The sequence below is a fragment of the Leuciscus leuciscus genome, assembly GCF_965113295.1.
Source record: "Leuciscus leuciscus genome assembly, chromosome: 3".
In the NCBI taxonomy this organism is placed as follows: domain Eukaryota; kingdom Metazoa; phylum Chordata; class Actinopteri; order Cypriniformes; family Leuciscidae; genus Leuciscus; species Leuciscus leuciscus.
In genome coordinates this window covers 50,064,562-50,084,561 of record NC_138727.1, presented here as the reverse complement: position 1 = coordinate 50,084,561, position 20,000 = coordinate 50,064,562, and the positions used below count along the sequence as shown (strand labels likewise).

Below are 20,000 nucleotides of genomic sequence, written 5' to 3'. Positions count from 1 at the left end.
CTACAATATCTTATGCTATTATATACCACATTCTATTCTATTCTATTGCTACATAATCTAATCTAGTCTGTTACATTCAGTTATGTTGTAGTCACATAATGCTAAATGTTTTATATATTATGCTATTATATGCCACATACTATTCTATTCTATTCTATTCTATTCTATTCTATTCTATTCTATTCTATTCTATTCTATTCTATTCTATTCTGTTGTGATACTGATACTTGATACTGCCAATATGAATGTTGATATATAGATACATTTCTGAATAACATAGTATAAGTTAGTTATTCAATATGTTATGCTATGCTCTCTATTGTGTATGTAGGTCACTAACAACACTTTTCTGAGGTGATAAAACTACAAATACCAAAAAGAAAGGAGGGATAGTACAGGATGAATGGCTGGACTGCATTACCCACAGTTCCTGGCGAGGCTCTCAGTGACGTCAGCTCTCTCTCTCTCATTCTCTCTCTCTCTGTATAGAGGCAGAAGCGAGTGATTCTGGAGATCTGTCAGTGCACCGAGACTGCCTGGGACATCCTGCCTCACTGCTTACATGAGTTTATTTAGCATTTATTCCGACAAACACAACGACTGTTGTCATTTATTTCCGACAATTCCCGAGTCAGTCCAGCTGGAGTTTCTATAGTTTGGCGCATATCTGAGAAGGCTCACTAAAAGTCTTATTAGAGGTAAGCTTACCTTTAGTGAACGCAACTTAAAGCACTGCAATGGCATATGCAAACGTTTGCAAGAAGCTAGCAAAATGTTCAATTTAACTCAGCAGAAATGAACTAAACTAAAATAAATCCTAATAGTTTTACTAGTCTACGAAATATAAATATTAAAAGTACTCTGTGTCTGCTTAATGTAATTAACCTTGATATGATTCAAAAGAAGAAAACTATTTTTTTTTTTCACAGAGTTATATGCTCCTCTTTACTTCAAGTGCCTGCTTTACCTTCTCTCTTCATATCTGTAGTAGATTAAAATATTAATCCCATATGTAGGACTATACTTTACAGGCTAGATCAAATATAATTTATTAGTATACATTCATGCAAAAATGCAGTTTCATTGTTGTGCTCTGCTTTGGTTGTCAGTGATTGATCAGCAGTGTTGATTGATGGACAGCTGTCGTGATATTGTGTGATTGTCAGTGTTAATATGCACTCAGATGTTGTGAGGTTTGAATACTGCAGGGGTTTATGAATAAATAAGCGCATCGTGTTTCTGAGTGTGTGTGTGAAGAAGAAGAGGCTTCGGATCTTCATCCGGATCAAATCCTCCTTCACTGAACCTTTACTTCTCTCATTTCTGACTTTACAAACTCAGTTTAAACATCTCAGCCTACGATAGAATTAGCATTACCAAAGTTTTGTAAACACACCCTTACCAAATCATTTTGTGATATCTTTATTTTAGCCATTGTCACCAAAAAATAAGAGCAAAAGAAAAAAAATAGGCTATACTGAAACAGACAAATATGTGGAAAATGGCATATGTAAACCATAGAAAAGTTGTTTTCATATTGTTAAATCAGTGAAATTATTTATATTCATTTAGTGGATGCTTGCCCAATTTTCCCCCTAAAAAAACCCAAAACACAAAAATGCAATATAACAAAAATGCATCCATTAAGTTTAAAGTTTTTTATTGAAAGGCTGTTTAATTTAAAGAAAGTCACTCTCTCTGAATAATGAAAACAGCTTGAACATATTTAGTTTTTGTTTACCGTTTTGTTGAATAGTGAAAATTTCCACACTTCATTTCATTGAAAAAATTGTAATTAACTTCTTGTCAACATTCTGTAATTTTGTGCAAACTCAATGCATAATAAACATTTGAATTAAATGAAGTACACTGAAACACACACACACACACACACACACACACACACACACACACACACACACACACACACACACACACACACACACACACACACACACACACACACACACACACACACACACACACACACACACAGCATCTCCTTCTTCCTGACTGTTCTTTCTGCTCAAACACGGTTGTGTGAGTAAAGCTGAAACACTGCACTGAGAATCACTGCTGATACACACACACACACACACACACACACACACACACAAGCTTCAACTCATTCATGCACTGCAATGAGTGTGTGAGAAGAGCAGCGACAAACCTCAAACCTTCTAAAAGTGTGTGTTATGATGCTTGCTCTATTATACAACATTGATGAAACGGTGTTGTGTAACTGAGAGCCGATTGAACAAGAAAAATAACTCATGATTTTAGAACTTGTCTTTAGTGTTTGAACAAATAGTCTGTGCTGATAGATCTGGAATTTCCTGAATATTTTGTAAAAGGATCAGTGGGGTTCTGTTTAGAACCTTAGGGTTCTAGACTCAGTTTTAAAGAACCATTTATGCCAGAAATACTTTAAATGATTGCTTAATACTTTCATGTTTAATGGGTTATTTCTGATCAAGTATGTTACATAATTTTACTTATGAAATAACTTGATAGATAGATAGATAGACAGATACTTTATTAATCCTTCTCAGGAAATTTGATTTGTTACAATAGCAGCAACCGCATTCAATTCTCACACAGACAACATCAATCTATCTATACATTCATAAAACAAAAACTTTCACTAAAGCATATATAACATATCATATATTAACTAAAACGTGCTATATCCTAGAATGATAATACTAAAAACAAATACACAAACAAAATAAACTAAAGCATACAACCCCTATATTAATCATTTTTATATTTTACAGTTTAATAACCCCTATTTTAATTAAAACTAAGCCCATAAAATGAGCCATTAAAAGTTCTATAAATGAAGCGCCGGACAGAAGACTTTACAGTTCTATAAAGACGCTTTTCTTCTGTGATATTTGCATTAGATCCTTAACACAACTTTAACTTTGCATGGCCTATAAGTTTGAGATCATAAGCCTTTGCAGCATTATCAAAACAGAGCGTTTGCACTGCTAAAACACTGCCGTTAAACAAACACTCTTACACACACAGTCGCCTGGATGAAGTGAATTCAGGCTGTGTAAAGCAGCGTTGAGTGTGTGTCAGCATCGGCGTGGAGGTTGTGTGTCATAAAGACCCTCTGTTGTGTGACGGTGAAGTCAGCGTTTGACTCGTGCGTCGGGACGGGTGTGTGTATCCAGAGTGAATGAAGCTCTGTGTCGACACACACATCTTCCCTCTCACACACTGATCCTCAGAGCTATAGATGCACTATTAGACGTCCACTCTCAGAAGAAATTGCACAAAAGCGGTCACATATGTGCTATTTATGTACTAATATGTACACTTTTGGTACCAATATGTACCTGTGAGGTATAATATGCACTCCTCAGGTACAAAGGTGTACCTTTTGAAAGGGTACCGCCTCCAGTGACAGCTTTTGTACCTTTTTTTCTAAGAGGGTATTGCTGATACTTTGGGTTTTTGTCAATCTGTACTTAATTCTCTCTCTTTTTGAGCAATAATAGCTACATTTATTAGTCAGCATGAAAGAGAATTTGTGATACTCTTTTCTTCAGTATTGTGACGTATATCCGAGTGAAACGGCTTCACAAACAAGAACAAATGTAGGGCGGGGCTTGATTTTGTGAGGAATTGATTGGATGGTTGTGGTTCGCTATTGGTGGATCTGATGTGATTGACAGGTTATTGCCCCACCCTCGTCATCAGAGAAGTTACTTTGATTAAAGATTACGAGGAATATGAATTTTAAATATATATATATGCACGGATAAATCATTTGTAATAGATACTATATTCCATTATAAATGAGAATTGTCCATTTTGATTGCATTGTGACTTTAAGAAGTTAATTTTGCTTAACCGTGAACAGTGTGATTAAAATAATTATGGCCGTAGGCGTAAAATGAAGGTTTAAAGTCCCCCTGTGGTGAAAGTCCAGCTTTTAATGCTGTTTATATGTCTATGTGGTGTTTTAATATGCTTTAAGACAAACCATGTGTAAATTCATAAGTCGACACCATTGCTGAGTATTTTCTCCTTAAAACTGCAGTGAACAAAAGACAGTCTCAAAAACACAGTTTGAAATCGCTGGTGTTTCTGACGTCACAAACTACCTTGTAACCAATCAGATCAACGTGTGATCGTCAACGAGTGGATCTCTGAGCTGCTGTGAGTGGAGGCGGGGCTCATTTGCATATTCAGAGAACCTCGCATACTAAATGAGGCAAGGGTGTAGAGTTACATTCAAGCTATTTTAAGACATGAAGATTTTTTTTAAAGAAACAAACATTTAAAGATGTAATTTCGGTGATCAAAATATGAGTTTTAAGGGATAAAATGATTGACTACAGGGGGACTTAAAATGAAGACCAAGCTGAAGTCGCTGATTCTGAAATGGGCGGGGCCAACATTGGCCGCATTTTGACTTCAGCAAATCACTTTGGCCGAATGCAGACAACGTGATTACAGTAATATTCATGAGTCAATCAGTAAATCTGCCGATTGTTTCGCGCGACAGAAGCAAAGCTGTTGAGGAAATGCGATCTACCTGAGGGAAGAAAAGAGCAAAAAGATGTTCTTGACAACTGTAAGTTAATGTTAAATAGATAAAAATTTAATTTTCATTCGTTGGTTTAAACTGTTTTCAGTACTACATATTTAGGTTTTATTAGGGCTATAAAAATCAATGCATCATGTTTCTTAAAAGTTTGTAAATATTCAAGTCCCATATGAATGCCTCTCTATCATTACTTGCTATTGCTTTTTTAAGTGATCTGAAGATTTTCACATGGTCTGCAATAACATGACACCCTAGCAACCCCCCTTAGCAACAGCCTAGCTATCTTTATCTTTAACCCAAACGCTACACCGGACCAGAAGTCTCAGCTAAACTTGTACACGCGTATGTGTGTGTTTGGATGCTCAGAAAGGGGTCATAAATCACAGTTGCTCATTAGCAAACATGCATACTTCAAAGAGCACGCGCCCTGAGAGGTGTGTGTCAGTGTGTGCCCTACATCAGGAGTGTGTACTGTGTTGCCGTGGAAACACTGCGCGGTGTTGTAACCGGCTGGCAAGAGTGCAAAAGTCTCCTGTATTCTGAGCAAATGTCTGGCATGGACACACACACACAAACACACACACACACACATTCTTGTACATCTATCTTTATGAGGACATTCATTGACACAATGCAATCTCTAGCCGCTTACCTTAACCTTATACCCATCACAACTAAGTGCCTAACCCGAACCCTGACCCTAAACCTACCCTTAACCTAATTATAACCTTATCCCTAACACCAAGTCTTGACCCTCAAACAGGCCTTTAAAGGGCTCTCAGAAAGTCAGGACCGGCCAAAATGTCCTCACTTTACTCTCTTTGTCCTCACTCCAATGATCTAAAACTCAAACTGGTCCTCACAAAGATAGTTGTACAAGTACACTCATGCGCGCCCACACACTCAAACACACACACATTTACTCACACAATCACACACCAACCTAAACTCACATATCTGGTCCAGCACTTAATCATCGACTGACAGAAACACTCCAACTTTGTGTGAATAAACTCCTCACCTCATCCTTGCCTCATTCTCTCTCTCTCTCTCACACACACACACACACACACACACTCACACAAATTCATGCACACACACATACACACTCACTCACTCACTCACTCACTCTCTCACACACACACAGACACACACACACACACACACACACACACACACATGCGCACACACGTGTGAGTGAGTGAGTGTGTGTGTGTGTGTGAGAATGAGGCAAGGATGAGGTGAGGAGTTTATTCACACGAGGCCGGAGTGTTTCTGTCAGTCGATGATGAAGTGCTGGATCAGATATCAGTGTTTCAGAGTCTCTGCTCATTCATTCAGTCCGGCAGGGAACAGAGGGAACAGAGGAAGGCAGGAGGTTCTGCACATTTACACGTGTGTGTGTGTGTGTGTGTGTGTGTGTGTGTGTGTGGCTCGCTGTTAGTTATGAAGATGCTGAAAAAATGAATCGCACTGTTGCATTACTCCAATACTCAGTACACACAACTTTGTATCTCTCTGTTGATTTTGTGCTTGTGTTTATGTTTGTCTGTTGATTTGTCCTTGATTTGTGTTTATGTTTTTTTTTCTTATTTATGTTTGTTGTTTTGTAGTTGTGTTTATGCTTGTTAGTTTGTTTGTTGATTTGCAATTGTGTTTCTTCGTTGATTGGAGTGTATGTTTGCTGCTTTACATTTTTATGTTCATTTATTGTTTGGTTCAGTTGTGCTGCGTTACATTTTTATTCATGTTTGTTTTCATGTGTTGCTTTCGTTTGTTGTGCTGGTTTGTGTTTGTTTGATGTTTGTTGATTTTTAATAGTTTTTTGTGTTTGCTGGTTAATTCGTGCTTTACATTTTAAATTGTTTTGTTTGTTGTTTAATTTTTTGCTTTGCACTTGTGCAGATGTGTGTTTGTTGCTACACATATTTATTTGTTTGTTTGTTGCATTGCACTTGTGTTTGTTTGTTGATTTATTTGTGTGTGTGTGTGTGTGTGTGTTGGTTTAAACATGCATGGCTGTTTTATGTTTACCCTGCTGTTTGTTGGTTGATTCGTCAACCACCTGTTTTTATCTGCGCAGTAATTTGTGGCTGTAAGAGTTGATGTTTTTGTGTCAGAAACGGAGATGTCTGTCTCCTGCTATTTTTATGTTTGTGGTTTTTATCGCGTGTCAACATGACTGACTTTCGTGACCGCTTGACCCTGACGGAGCAAAACAACACTGATGCCAGCCCGCACGAGAGGAAGTGAAACCATCGCAGAGATATTTGTAGAAGATCTCCTGCTTCATATTTTGCTTTTACTTGTGTGTTGTTGTTATTGGACTTTTTTGTTTATATTCTCTTTTGATAATTCATAATATATTTTTGTACATTTTTTTTTTTTTTGCTCAGTTTGTTGCACTATAGTCTCAGTGGCGCCTCCCTACAGGTGCGAATAAGACTGGCATCGCTAATATTCGAGGCTGTAGATTTCGTGCTACAAACACAGGCATCTGTTGCTTAGTCATTCGTTTAGGGCCACAGATTAATAACATAACCTGTGTTTTCATGTGTTTGCAGATGTCTTCTGGTGAGGCCGTGATGGTGGAGCTCTGAGGAAGGAAGATCAAGAAAGGCAAAACACATTTCAGAGGAAGTGTTTGAGCAGAAGAGAAAAGCGATGTTGTCCCCCGAGCAGGAGCTGCTGAGCTCTTCTAAACCCGTCAAATACGGAGAGCTCGTCATCCTCGGGTAAGGTTTGCATTCGTGCTTAAGCAAGTCTTACTAATGCAAGATTGTGTTTTCTGCACAGCTACAACGGCTCTCTGTAATATATCCCTGTGATCAAAGCTGAATTTTCAGCAGCATTACTCCAGTCTTCAGTGTCCATGATCCTTCAGAAATCACTCTAATATGATGATTTGATGCTCAAGAAACATTTATTATTATTTTTAACGTTGATATTTCAATTTACATTTTTTAAAGAAACCGTGATACATTTAATTTTTCAGGATTCCTTGATAAGAAAGTTCAATAGAACAGCATTTATTTGAAATAGAAATCTTTTGTAAAATTTTAAGTGTCTTTACTGTCACTTTTGATCAATTTAATGCATCCTTGATGAAAAAGTATATTTTTTAATTTTACTGACCCCAAACGTTTGAACAGTAGTCTATGTGAGTGAATAAATGAATGAATCAGAGAATGAAGTGAGAAAATAAATGAATCAGCGAATGAAGTGAGCGAATAAATGAATCAGAGAATGAAGTGAGCGAATGAATGAATCAGTGAATGAAGTGAGTGAATGAATGAATCAGAGAATGAAGTGAGTGAATGAATGAATCAGAGAATGAAGTGAGTGAATGAATGAATCAGAGAATGAAGTGAGAAAATGAATGAATCAGAGAATAAAGTGAGTGAATGAATGAATCAGAGAATGAAGTGAGTGAATGAATGAATCAGAGAATGAAGTGAGTGAATGAATGAATCAGTGAATGAAGTGAGTGAATGAATGAATCAGTGAATGAAGTGAGTGAATGAATGAATCAGAGAATGAAGTGAGTGAGTGAATGAATCAGAGAATGAAGTGAGTGAGTGAATGAATGAATCAGTGAATGAAGTGAGTGAATGAATGAATCAGAGAATGAAGTGAGTGAATGAATGAATCAGAGAATGAAGTGAGAAAATGAATGAATCAGAGAATAAAGTGAGTGAATGAATGAATCAGAGAATGAAGTGAGTGAATGAATGAATCAGAGAATGAAGTGAGTGAATGAATGAATCAGAGAATGAAGTGAGTGAATGAAGTGAGTGAATGAAGTGAGTGAATGAATGAATCAGTGAATGAAGTGAGTGAATGAAGTGAGTGAATGAAGTGAGTGAATGAAGTGAGTGAATGAATGAATCAGAGAATGAAGTGAGTGAATGAATGAATCAGATTGTGAACCAACGGTTTGTTTACCTCACAGCTACAACGGCTCTCTGGCGAACGGAGACCGGGGCAGAAGGAGAAGCCGCTTCGCTCTGTTAAAGAGACCCAAAGCCAATGGAGTCAAACCCAGCACCGTCCACAGCACATGCAGTCCGCAGACCGCCAAGGTACACGCCCGTTTACACCGTCATCATTTTTATATTGCTCATTCATATGTGTGACATTTGATCTGCACAAGCCGAGTGTTTAAATGTCCTTATCATTCCTCACTGTCTAAGGCATGTTAACTCATGTATCATGCAACACATTTATCTCATCCTCACGTTTATGTCATCTGTTACTCCTGCCTGCTCATGACGAGGGTTTTGGTGTTTCTGCAGGCCATCAGCAACAAAGACCAGCACAGTGTCTCGTACACACTGTCCCGAGCGCAGACGGTGGTGGTGGAGTACACACACGACAGCAACACTGACATGTTTCAGGTGCGGTTTTTCTTGCTGGATTTGTGCCATTACCCAGAATGCAGTAGCTGTCATTTCACCGTTTTGGTTAACTATAGAGCCGATGTTGTCCGGCTATGAGTAACCCACTTCTAGCCAACGTAACCTTGAGTTTGGTTACATGTTGTTTTTGCCAAAATAACTTGTGAGATGTATGATATTCCAACATGTAAGCAAAGCTTGTTTTCGGCAAAAAAAAAAAAAAAAAAAGGAAATGCGACTTTTTATCTGACTTTTTTCTTGCAATTGCGAGTTTATATCTCACAATTCTTACTTTTTTTCTCAGAATTGCGAAATATAAACTTTATAACACGCAATTGCGAGTTTATATCTCACAATTCAGAAAAAAAGAAGTCAGAATTGCAAGTTTATATCTCGCAATTCAGACTTTATAACTTTCAATTGCTTGTAATGTAATGAGTTGCATGTAATTATGCATAATTTACTATTATTACTATGGTAAGTACATGTAACATATGTAACAAAGACACTGTAAAATAAAGTGTTACCAAAAGTTGATCATATCTGTCATTGATATCAGTCTGATTTTGCTCATATCTTCATTGCACAAACCCAATAAAACCATCATTCTTTTGCAGATCGGCCGGTCCACTGAAAGCCCCATTGATTTTGTGGTGTTGGACAATGCGCCTGGTTGTCACGGTAACAGCGACACGCTGTCGTCTCAGAGCACCATCTCGCGGTTCGCGTGTCGGATCGTGTGTGAGCGAGACCCGCCCTACACCGCTCGCATCTACGCCGCCGGCTTCGACTCGGCCAAAAGCATCTTCCTGGGGGTGGGTCACACACACACTCTCTCCTCTCTAACAGTCTTTCACACTCATCCATCCATCCATCCATCCACCCGTTCCACGATGCATTCATGTGTTCACTGATCCTGGAGAGCTGAAAATGAACAAGTGAGTGAGTGAACAAATTCAAGAGAATGATCGACACTACCGTTCATTAGTTTGGGTCGGTATGATTTTTTTATGTTTTTGAAAGAAATCTCTTCTGCTCACCCAGGCTGCATTTATTTGATCAACAAAAACATTGTGCAATATTATTATAATTTAAAAGAAGTTTTCTATGTGAATTTTCAGCATCATTACTCCAGTCTTCAGTGATTTGATGCTCAAGAGACATTTCTGATTATTGTTGATATTTCACTTCATATTTTTGATAAAACTGTGATACATTTTATTTTTCAGGATTCTTTGATGAATAGAAAAATTTCTATTTGTGTATGTATTTGATGAATACATAAATGTCTTTACTGTCACTTTTGATCAATTTTATGCATCCTTGATGAAAAAGTTTTTTTTTTTTTTTTTTACTGACCCCAAACTTTTGAACAGTAGTTGATGTGAGTGAATGAATGAATGAATCAGAGAATGAAGTGAGTGGAGGAATGAATCAGAGAATAAAGAAAGTGAATCAATGAATCAGTGTATAAAGTGAGAGAATCAATAAACCAGTGAATCAATGAATCAGTGAATCTGAATGAATGCATGAATGAATGAATGAATGAATGAATGAATCAGTGAATCTGAATGAATGCATGAACGAACGAACTGGTGAATGAGCCTGTTTTCCCTCTGTCCTCAGGAGAAAGCGGCGAAGTGGTGGTGCGCTGACGGGCAGATGGACGGTCTGACCACGAACGGCGTGCTGGTGATGCGCCCGCGACACGGCTTCACCTGCGAGTCCAAACCCAGCGCCTGGAGGGAGATCTCGGTGTGCGGGAACGTCTTCACACTGCGAGAGACACGATCGGCTCAGAAGCCCGGCAAACTGGTGAGAGCGCAGGCCAAGCTCCTCAAAGACATGGATTAACATTATTTCATAGACTTTCTCATTAAACTTACAACCAAAGTGAGGGCCGAGAATCACTGAGGCGTAATGAAAACCTCCAGAACAAGGTCAAAACTTCACCATAGCGACATTTTGGTGATGCACAGAGAAACATTAGGCTAAGATTTCCTTGTTGTGTTACTCAAACATCACCATGACAACAAAATTCCCACCGTCCTTATCTGGAATCTCACACACACACACACACACACACACACGCACACACACACGAAGCGTTATTCAGTTTTGCAGTGTGAATAAGAGTTTTTTGTATATTTGTGTATCTCTTCAATCAGCGAAGGCGCACAGAGAGTAAATGAGCATAAAGCTTGTGTCGCGTCCTGTGTGTGTGTGTGTGTGTGTGTGTTTGTGTGCTGTTGTGCGTGATATGACTCCCGCCCGACTGGAATGTTTGTTGTGTTGTTAAATCTGGTCTCCATGGCGTCAGAAGGCCTGTCCATAACCTCGCCATGCAGCTTTTTTTCTGGATGCTCAGTGTGTGAGAATGAGACGTTATGAAATGACAGTCGCTGGTAAACAACAGTTCTGAACATCTCTTACTTCCTGGATCCTGGATTTCTCAATATCTGTTCAGCAGAATTTTATAGCTCATAATGGGCCTTATTTAATCTATATTGAATCTATATAAGTTGAATCTCACAAACAAATAATTATTTCACTTAAAGGAACACTCCACCGTTTTTTGAAATAGGGCTTATTCACCTTCTTTCCTACATCTAGATAGGTGGGCAAATGCATTTTTGTCTCAGTGCATGCATTGTTTTAGTTTGACAGGGTTGGCGCTAGCTTAGCTTAGCATAATGAATGGAATCCTTTGTTGCCAGCTAGCATGTCCTGAGTAAAAGTGATAATAAAAAATAAAAAACCCCACCTAATTACTTCTTGTGGCCTGCGTATTCACAACAAGTACAAATAGCGATGCAGATTAACACTAGGCGATTTCCTATGCAGATTTTGACTTGGGACTATATTAGGGGGAAGCACAGGCGAAGCACTGCTACTTGGGCACAGAGATATCACGCCCAAGTAGCAGTGCTTCGCCTGTGCTTCCCCCTAATATAGTCCTTAATATATAAGTCAATATCTGCCTAGGAAATCACCAAGTGTTAATCTGCATCGCTATTTGTGCTTGTTGTGAATACGCAGGCCACAAGAAGTAATTAGGTAGGGTTTTTTTATTTTTTTACATCACTTTTATTCAGGACATGCTAGCTGGCAACAAAGGATTCCATTCATTATGCTAAGCTAAGCTCACGCCGACCCTGTCAAACTAAAACAATGCATGCACTGAGACAAAAATGCATTTGCCCACCTATCTAAATGTGGGAAAGAAGGTGAATAAGCCCTATTTCAAAAAACGGTGGAGTGTTCCTTTAAAAATCAAAGAAATGAATAAAAACCTTAACAGGATGAAAATGTCTGAGTGTTTATCTATCTATCTATCTATCTATCTATCTATCTATCTATCTATCTATCTATCTATCTATCTATCTATCTATCTATCTATCTATCTATCTATCTATCTATCTATCTGCCTACCTATCTGTGTTTACTATACTTTTTGTGTTGTGAATTGTGTAAATGCAGTATTTCTGACACTGCACCTCTAACTCATCTGCATATTCGTGGTGGCCGTGTTTTGTGTGTGTGTCTGTCTGAGATGTGTGTGTGTGTATGTGTGTGTCTGTCTGAGATGTGGAGATGTGTGTGTGTGTGTCTGTCTGAGATGTGTGTCTGTGTGAGACAGAAGACCCGAGGTGACGCTGGGAGGTTCCTCTGGATATCTTGCGCTCTCTAAACAGTGGATGTGGTTTGGATGTGTTCCACTATGACTCTGTATGGACTCGCTGTACGTTTACTGATTCACTCAACGATCATGTTTGAAGAGCATGTGGATTCATGAGGAAATAAGAGCGTCATCTAGTGGCCGGTTAGAGTCAGTGCAGATTGACCTTTACTTAACTCCTCTGAAAGTATCCACTCTATTAGGCAGACTTATTAATCGTTTGACCATTTTAGGATTATTCTGATTACATTAGTAACAGAAGTGGCTGTTTTCCCATGTGTCAGTTCCCAATGCCTTCCATGTCAAAGGATAATGAACATCTGAATATGTAAAATTCATGAAAACTAATATGTTGAAATAACTATTTATACGTTCTCGGGGTGTAAGAATATATTGCAATACAAAAATGCAACAATATATATTGTGTATAGTTCACCCAAAATGAAAATGACTGTGTGAGAAAAAAATTCAAGTTTTCAGAGTTTTGGTGTCAGTACTTCATTAAACTACTATATATAATGTTGAATATAATGTATAATAATGCAATGGGGGAATATTTGTGTGTCCTTATAATGTCTTATGTTACCAGTAAAAAGTGGCCAACATTATTTTAAATATATCTAGTCAGTGACAGAGTGCAAGAATATTCGACTAAAATAATTCTGTATTATCAGCTTCAGAATCTGGTAATACAGAAACACAGGTTTGGTGTCTAATGTTTCAAATCCAATGACGCTGGTAGAGACGATGCTCTCTGACCAATCAAGTGATTCGTAGTGTTTTCGTAGCGTCACATTTTAGTATCGGCACGGTACGCTTGGAACCTCAACAGAGGTCGTACCATTTAAAGCGAGCCGAAGTGAGCCGTACTGAACCGTACCATGCAGTGGAAAAGCGCCATAATAGTTCTATTTCTCTCTCTCTCTCTCTAGGTTGAAAACAAGTAACAATATTAACAATAATATCGTATCGTATCGTGAGTTCAGTATCGTGATATGTATCGAATCGTGACATGAAGGTATTGTTACACCCCTAACACGTTCTATTTCTCTCTCTCTCTCTCTAGGTTGAAAACGAGTCTCAGGAGTTGACGGACGGCACGTTAATCGATCTGTGCGGCGCGACTCTCCTGTGGCGTTCGGCTGAAGGCCTGTCCCGCACGCCGACCCTCAAACACCTGGAGGAGCTCCGGCGCGAGCTGAACGCGGCTCGGCCTCAGTGTCCCGTGGGCCTGCGAACACTGGCCTTCCCCAGCTCCGATCGCTCCTTCATCGGCCCGGGCCACGACGACCAGCCCTGGGCCTACCTGCACTGCGGACACGTGCACGGGTACCACGCCTGGAGGGGGCGCCGGCGGGTCCCGAACGAGGGCTCGACCGAGGAGGAGGACGACGAGTCTGAGGCGAAAGAGGAGGCGGAGCAGGAGCCGCTGAGGGAGGGCGAGAGAGAGTGTCCGCTGTGCCGAACGCGAGGTTTGTACGTGCCGCTCAAACTGGGCCGCGAGTCGGGCTTCTACCTGGACGGGGCGCCCCCGACGCACGCCTTAAACCCCTGCGGACACGTGTGCTCAGAGCGGACCGCGGCCTTCTGGAGCAAACTGATGCTGCCGCACGGGGCGCACGGGTTTTACCCCGCATGTCCGTTCTGCATGAGGCCTCTCGCGCGCGAGGGCAAGGTCACGAGACTGATCTTTCAGGGGCCGCTGGACTGAGTGTGTGTGTGTGTGTGTGTGTTTAAGACTCGTATGTGCCAAACACTCAGATTTACCCACAAGCCATCTGTTCTCTGCACTGCCAGCTGTCTGACCGGACGCACATCCAGTAGTTTTCTGTTAAAAGTCACTGTGCTTGTCAACATTAAAGTCAGCATGAAATCAAAATCGAGACTGATCTTTCAGGGGCCGCTGGACTGAGTGCGTGTGTGCTTTTAAGACTCGTACGTGCCGAACACACACATTCAGCTCTCTGATTTTCCCACAAGCCATCTGTTCTCTGCACTGCCAGATGTCTGACCGGATGGAGCGATAGACATCCGTCTTTTCTGTTAAAAGTTACTGAGCTGTCCTGCCAAAACTAGCATTAAAGTCAGCATGAAATCAAAATCGACCATTCTTATTTCGGTAACTCTTTACAATAAGGGTCATTAGTTAACATTAGTTAATGTATTACCTAACATGAACTAACCATGAACAATATATTTATTACTGTTTCGTTAATCTTTGTTAAGGTTATTTAAAAAAAAATACTGCTGTTCATTGTTTGTTCACATTAGTTCACAGTGCATTAACTAATGTTTACAAGATTTTAATAAAGTATTATTAAATGTTGAAATTAACATGAACAAAGATTAATAAATGCTGTATAAATGCAAATCATTATTAGGTCATGCTAATTAATGAAGTTAACTAATGAACCTTATTGTAAAGTGTTACCTTTATTTTGCAATATTTATTATAAATGATTTTTGCACATCATTATTATTATAGAGAAGAGATGTTGCCCCTCTCTCTTCTCTGATGATGTGTTTACTGCCATGAGGGCGGAGCAACCTGTCAATCACATCAGATCCACCAATTACAAACCACAACCATCCAGTTAATTCCCCACGGACAAAATCAAGCCCCGCCCTACATTTGTTCTTGTTCCAGATACCGTCCCACTCGGATGTATACGTCACATAAGACAGAGAAGACTCGAACTTGTGTTTCATGCTGACTTTAATGTTCCTTATAAGAAGAGCGGTTATGAATATGAATGTTATGAATACACTTAAGTGGGCGTGTAAACCTGTTTTCTGAAATGTTCTGAATTGCTTTCCTTTCATTTGTGCTTGCTGTATAAAAATGTCATCACCTTTAAAAATGCCAATGATTTTCATCAACAGCGAGTTTGAAATTAGGTTATTATATGATGTTACATGTATATATATATATTAAATCTGTTGTTGTTGTTGCATTTTCTCAGAAATGTTTTTGTATCATTCTTGAAGAATAAAGGTAATAGTTCATATTTCAATAAAACCCCGATCACTTTTCCACTTTCCAAAATTATAAAATGGCCAGACAAGATATAATAGACTAGAGAAAGAAAGCTGAATAAATGAACAAACACAAAGACATAATAAATAAAAATAACAATGAATGAATGACAGAAAAAAACAATGAAAGAAAAAACAAAGAAATTAATGAAAATAAATCATAAATAAAAAAAATAAAAAAAATTACACCAAAGAACAACATTTACAATTTACAAGCAAAAAGACAATAAACAGGATATTATATGAGGGTTACAATACACTAAATTCTTAAATGAACTACCATTGAAGATTTTTACAAGCAATTTTGCTCTTCAAGGAATTCAATTATCAATATATAATTATCAATATATCAATCTTTGTTGAAAACGGGAAAAATAAGCTATTTCTTTAAAGAATGTAAAGTTTTGCGAGGAATATTAATAAATAACTATAAACGTAACATGAAAAGGCTTTATCTCCAAAATCACACATTTTTGGCAAAAGTTTGGGGATAAACTCCTTTCACAGAAGTAATGAATGATTGTGTGACGGAGTGAGATTCGTGTACGCGTTGACAAAACAACTGGTAAACCGGAAGTGTCTGCGTTGCGCGCGCAGTGCATCATGGGCCGGTGACCGGCGGACCGCTGAGTTGTGTGATATGAGCCTCACATCTGTGAGGATGTGAACGGGATCTGATGATATTATGATCGCCAGGAGCTGCTTTATCTCATATAACAGGTACTCGCCATCGCAGACACACACGGCAGTGTTTATGAGTGAGTGTGCGGGGCGTTAATGGCGCTGGAGCGGGTGTTTATTATGATTAGCGCTCAGGCTAGCAGCGGATCATTACGTGTAACACACAATAACAAACTCAACTCACAAAACTACTGTAAAACCAGCAGAAATTACGCATATATGCCCTTAAAATGCTTATTTATCCGTATGTGTGTCAGTTAAAGTGATAGTTGCGCTGAGGTGATTTGTTTTGCTCCTCGCAGGTAATTTCATCAGGTATTATTAATGATAATTATGTTTTAATAATAATTAATATGCATTGATATGTAAATTGCGTGTGGGGGGAAGTGCAGCAACTTAATCCACACACTAGAGTCTACATACATGAAACTACCTATGTTAGAATATCAAGGATAGTATATTGTAAATATTCATATAGCCTATTAAAGCCGGTTGTGTCTCCACTTGACGCTAAAGCGAAGATAATGAAGGGTTCAGCTGTCAGTCATACGTTTCTAGGTCAATACACATCTATAATTTCTCATAATAATATAATAAATGTGAGTAGTTATTGAAATATAGGCTATTTAAATGTATCTTCATTGTGAGGTAATGATTGATCTGTCTGATTTGATTTGATTAACTCCCAGATGCTGAACTCATCTGTCACGTGTCCTGTCTTATCCATAAAAATAACATTTTATTCAATATATCAATATTTACTATGTGCGTGTTTGGGCAAATTCAGTGCAAGCGCGTTTAATTATTTGCACATGGCTGGTACATTAAAAAGTGTATATTGTATGCAGTGTTGGGTGTAATGTATCACTAAGTATTGTAATTACTTTTCCCTTGTAAAGAACTTTTTCTATAATAAAATTACAGTTGCTTCTGATGGAACTGCGTAGACTATAGAACAACTCTATATAAAACAATAGTGGACGTAACACTAAAACTTATTGTTAAAATGTGTGTGTTTAACGTAACCTTCTCCCTTTACACACTTTGGGCATTTCAAAAATAATTTATTCAGTTATATAGGCTATTGTTTATTTGAAAGAATTAAAAGTCCAGTTTCTCTTAACACTAATGAGGATTTAGAAAAAAAAAGTTGCTCTTTCTCAATTAATAGTTTTTCTTTACATAAAGTGTAGTGTTGTATTAAATTAAATGTTTGGAGTGGATGAAGTTGGTGACCGGTTTGACTCGTGGGTAAAGTTGTGCTGAATGTGTGTTTCTCGTGAGTGTTTCGAGTCTGACGCTGCAGCTCTGTGGAGTGTGTGTTGTGCTGGTGTTTTTGCTCTCTGACTCCACGGCAGCCGAAGTCAAACCGCAGCACGTCGGAGGAGTGAAACCTCAGCGCTCTCGTTTCTCCTTCTGAATGACTAGAAAGCCTGCGCTCATGCTTCTCATCGGCCGCTCGAGAGCTTGAGTTCAGCTGTTCTGCAGTAGATCTCATCTTCACTCGTTCACGCTCAGCCTGCAGTTCCTCTCTCTCTGCTCACTCAGGTGTGAGATGCGGTCCGTGCATCTGATTAAACTGCTGCGCCTGCGATGAGTAAAAATGATTTAGGTGGCTGCACACACAGCTGCAGGATGTTCTGTGTGTGTGTGTGTGTGTGTGTGTGAGTGAGTGTGAATTCATATTCCTCTTTGTGTTTTTCACTCTTACTCACTAGTTTTTATACCCAGTGTGTTTTTTTTTTAACACTTGTACATTTAAAGGGATAGTTCACCCGAAAATGAAAATGTAGCTACTCAAGCAATCCTAGGTGTATATTACATTCTTCTTTCAGACGAATACAATCGGAGTTATATTAAAAAATGTCCTGGCTCTTCCAAGCTTTATAATGGCAGTGAATTGCTGTTTCTGTTTTGAAGTCCATAAAAGTGCATCTATCCATCATAAAAGTGCATCCATACATGATGAAAGTGCTCCACAGGCTCTGGGTGGTTAATAAAGGCCTTCTGATGTGAAGCGATGCGTTTGTGTTAGAAAAATATTCAGATTTAACACGTTACAAAGTGAAATAACTAGCTTCCGGCCAAGCTTCCGGCTATGATGGATAGACGCACTTTTTTGATGGATAGATGCACTTTTATGATGGATAGAGGCACTTTTATGATGGATAGATGCACTTTTATGATGGATAGAGGCACTTTTATGATGGATAGATGCACTTTTATGATGGATAGAGGCACTTTTATGATGGATAGACGCACTTTTATGATGGATAGATGCACTTTTATGATGGATAGACGCACTTTTTTGATGGATAGATGCACTTTTATGATGGATAGAGGCACTTTTATGATGGATAGACGCACTTTTATGATGGATAGATGCACTTTTATGATGGATAGATGCACTTTTATGATGGATAGAGGCACTTTTATGATGGATAGATGCACTTTTATGATGGATCGAGGCACTTTTATGATGGATAGAGGCACTTTTATGATGGATAGACGCACTTTTTTGATGGATAGATGCACTTTTATGATGGATAGAGGCACTTTTATGATGGATAGAGGCACTTTTATGATGGATAGATGCACTTTTATGATGGATAGATGCACTTTTATGATGGATAGACGCACTTTTTTGATGGATAGATGCACTTTTATGATGGATAGACGCACTTTTATGATGGATAGATGCACTTTTATGATGGATAGATGCACTTTTATGATGGATAGACGCACTTTTATGATGGATCGAGGCACTTTTATGATGGATTGATGCACTTTTATGATGGATAGACGCACTTTTATGATGGATAGAGGCACTTTTATGATGGATAGATGCACTTTTATGATGGATAGATGCACTTTTATGATGGATAGACGCACTTTTATGATGGATAGAGGCACTTTTATGATGGATAGATGCACTTTTATGATGGATAGACGCACTTTTATGATGGATAGAGGCACTTTTATGATGGATAGATGCACTTTTATGATGGATCGAGGCACTTTTATGATGGATAGATGCACTTTTATGATGGATAGATGCACTTTTATGATGGATAGACGCACTTTTATGATGGATAGAGGCACTTTTATGATGGATAGATGCACTTTTATGATGGATAGAGGCACTTTTATGATGGATCGATGCACTTTTATGATGGATAGATGCACTTTTATGATGGATCGAGGCACTTTTATGATGGATAGATGCACTTTTATGATGGATAGAGGCACTTTTATGATGGATAGATGCACTTTTATGATGGATAGATGCACTTTTATGATGGATAGACGCACTTTTATGATGGATAGATGCACTTTTATGATGGATAGACGCACTTTTATGATGGATAGAGGCACTTTTATGATGGATAGATGCACTTTTATGATGGATAGAGGCACTTTTATGATGGATAGATGCACTTTTATGATGGATAGATGCACTTTTATGATGGATAGATGCACTTTTATGATGGATAGACGCACTTTTATGATGGATCGAGGCACTTTTATGATGGATAGAGGCACTTTTATGATGGATAGATGCACTTTTATGATGGATAGACGCACTTTTATGATGGATAGACGCACTTTTATGATGGATAGACGCACTTTTATGATGGATAGA

The 20,000-nt window shown here is 38.7% G+C and overlaps 2 protein-coding genes across 6 annotated transcripts in view; both read left to right on the top strand.

The window, feature by feature from the left end:
- The window catches only part of peli1a (pellino E3 ubiquitin protein ligase 1a), a 16,803-nt gene extending 1,129 nt beyond the window's left edge, over positions 1-15,674 (top strand). The window contains exons 1-7 of one of the 4 annotated variants that reach the window (XM_082164537.1): positions 503-698; positions 7,129-7,299; positions 8,517-8,646; positions 8,860-8,961; positions 9,579-9,776; positions 10,588-10,776; positions 13,707-15,674. In XM_082164537.1, coding sequence (XP_082020663.1) covers positions 7,229-7,299; positions 8,517-8,646; positions 8,860-8,961; positions 9,579-9,776; positions 10,588-10,776; positions 13,707-14,351 — 1,335 coding nt within the window. In that variant the 5' untranslated portion in view covers positions 503-698; positions 7,129-7,228 and the 3' untranslated portion in view covers positions 14,352-15,674. Of the gene's footprint in view, positions 1-502; positions 699-5,627; positions 5,943-6,498; positions 6,998-7,128; positions 7,300-8,516; positions 8,647-8,859; positions 8,962-9,578; positions 9,777-10,587; positions 10,777-13,706 lie in introns of those variants that run through there. The other 3 variants (XM_082164538.1, XM_082164540.1, XM_082164539.1) reach the window with 3 other exon arrangements.
- A 564-nt stretch (positions 15,675-16,238) lies between these two features.
- vps54 (VPS54 subunit of GARP complex) overlaps positions 16,239-20,000 on the top strand; it is a 25,931-nt gene continuing 22,169 nt past the window's right edge. For both annotated transcript variants that reach the window (XM_082164518.1, XM_082164517.1), the window contains exon 1: positions 16,239-16,396. The gene's annotated coding sequence lies outside the window, so the exon portion shown is untranslated. The remainder of the gene's footprint in view (positions 16,397-20,000) is intronic.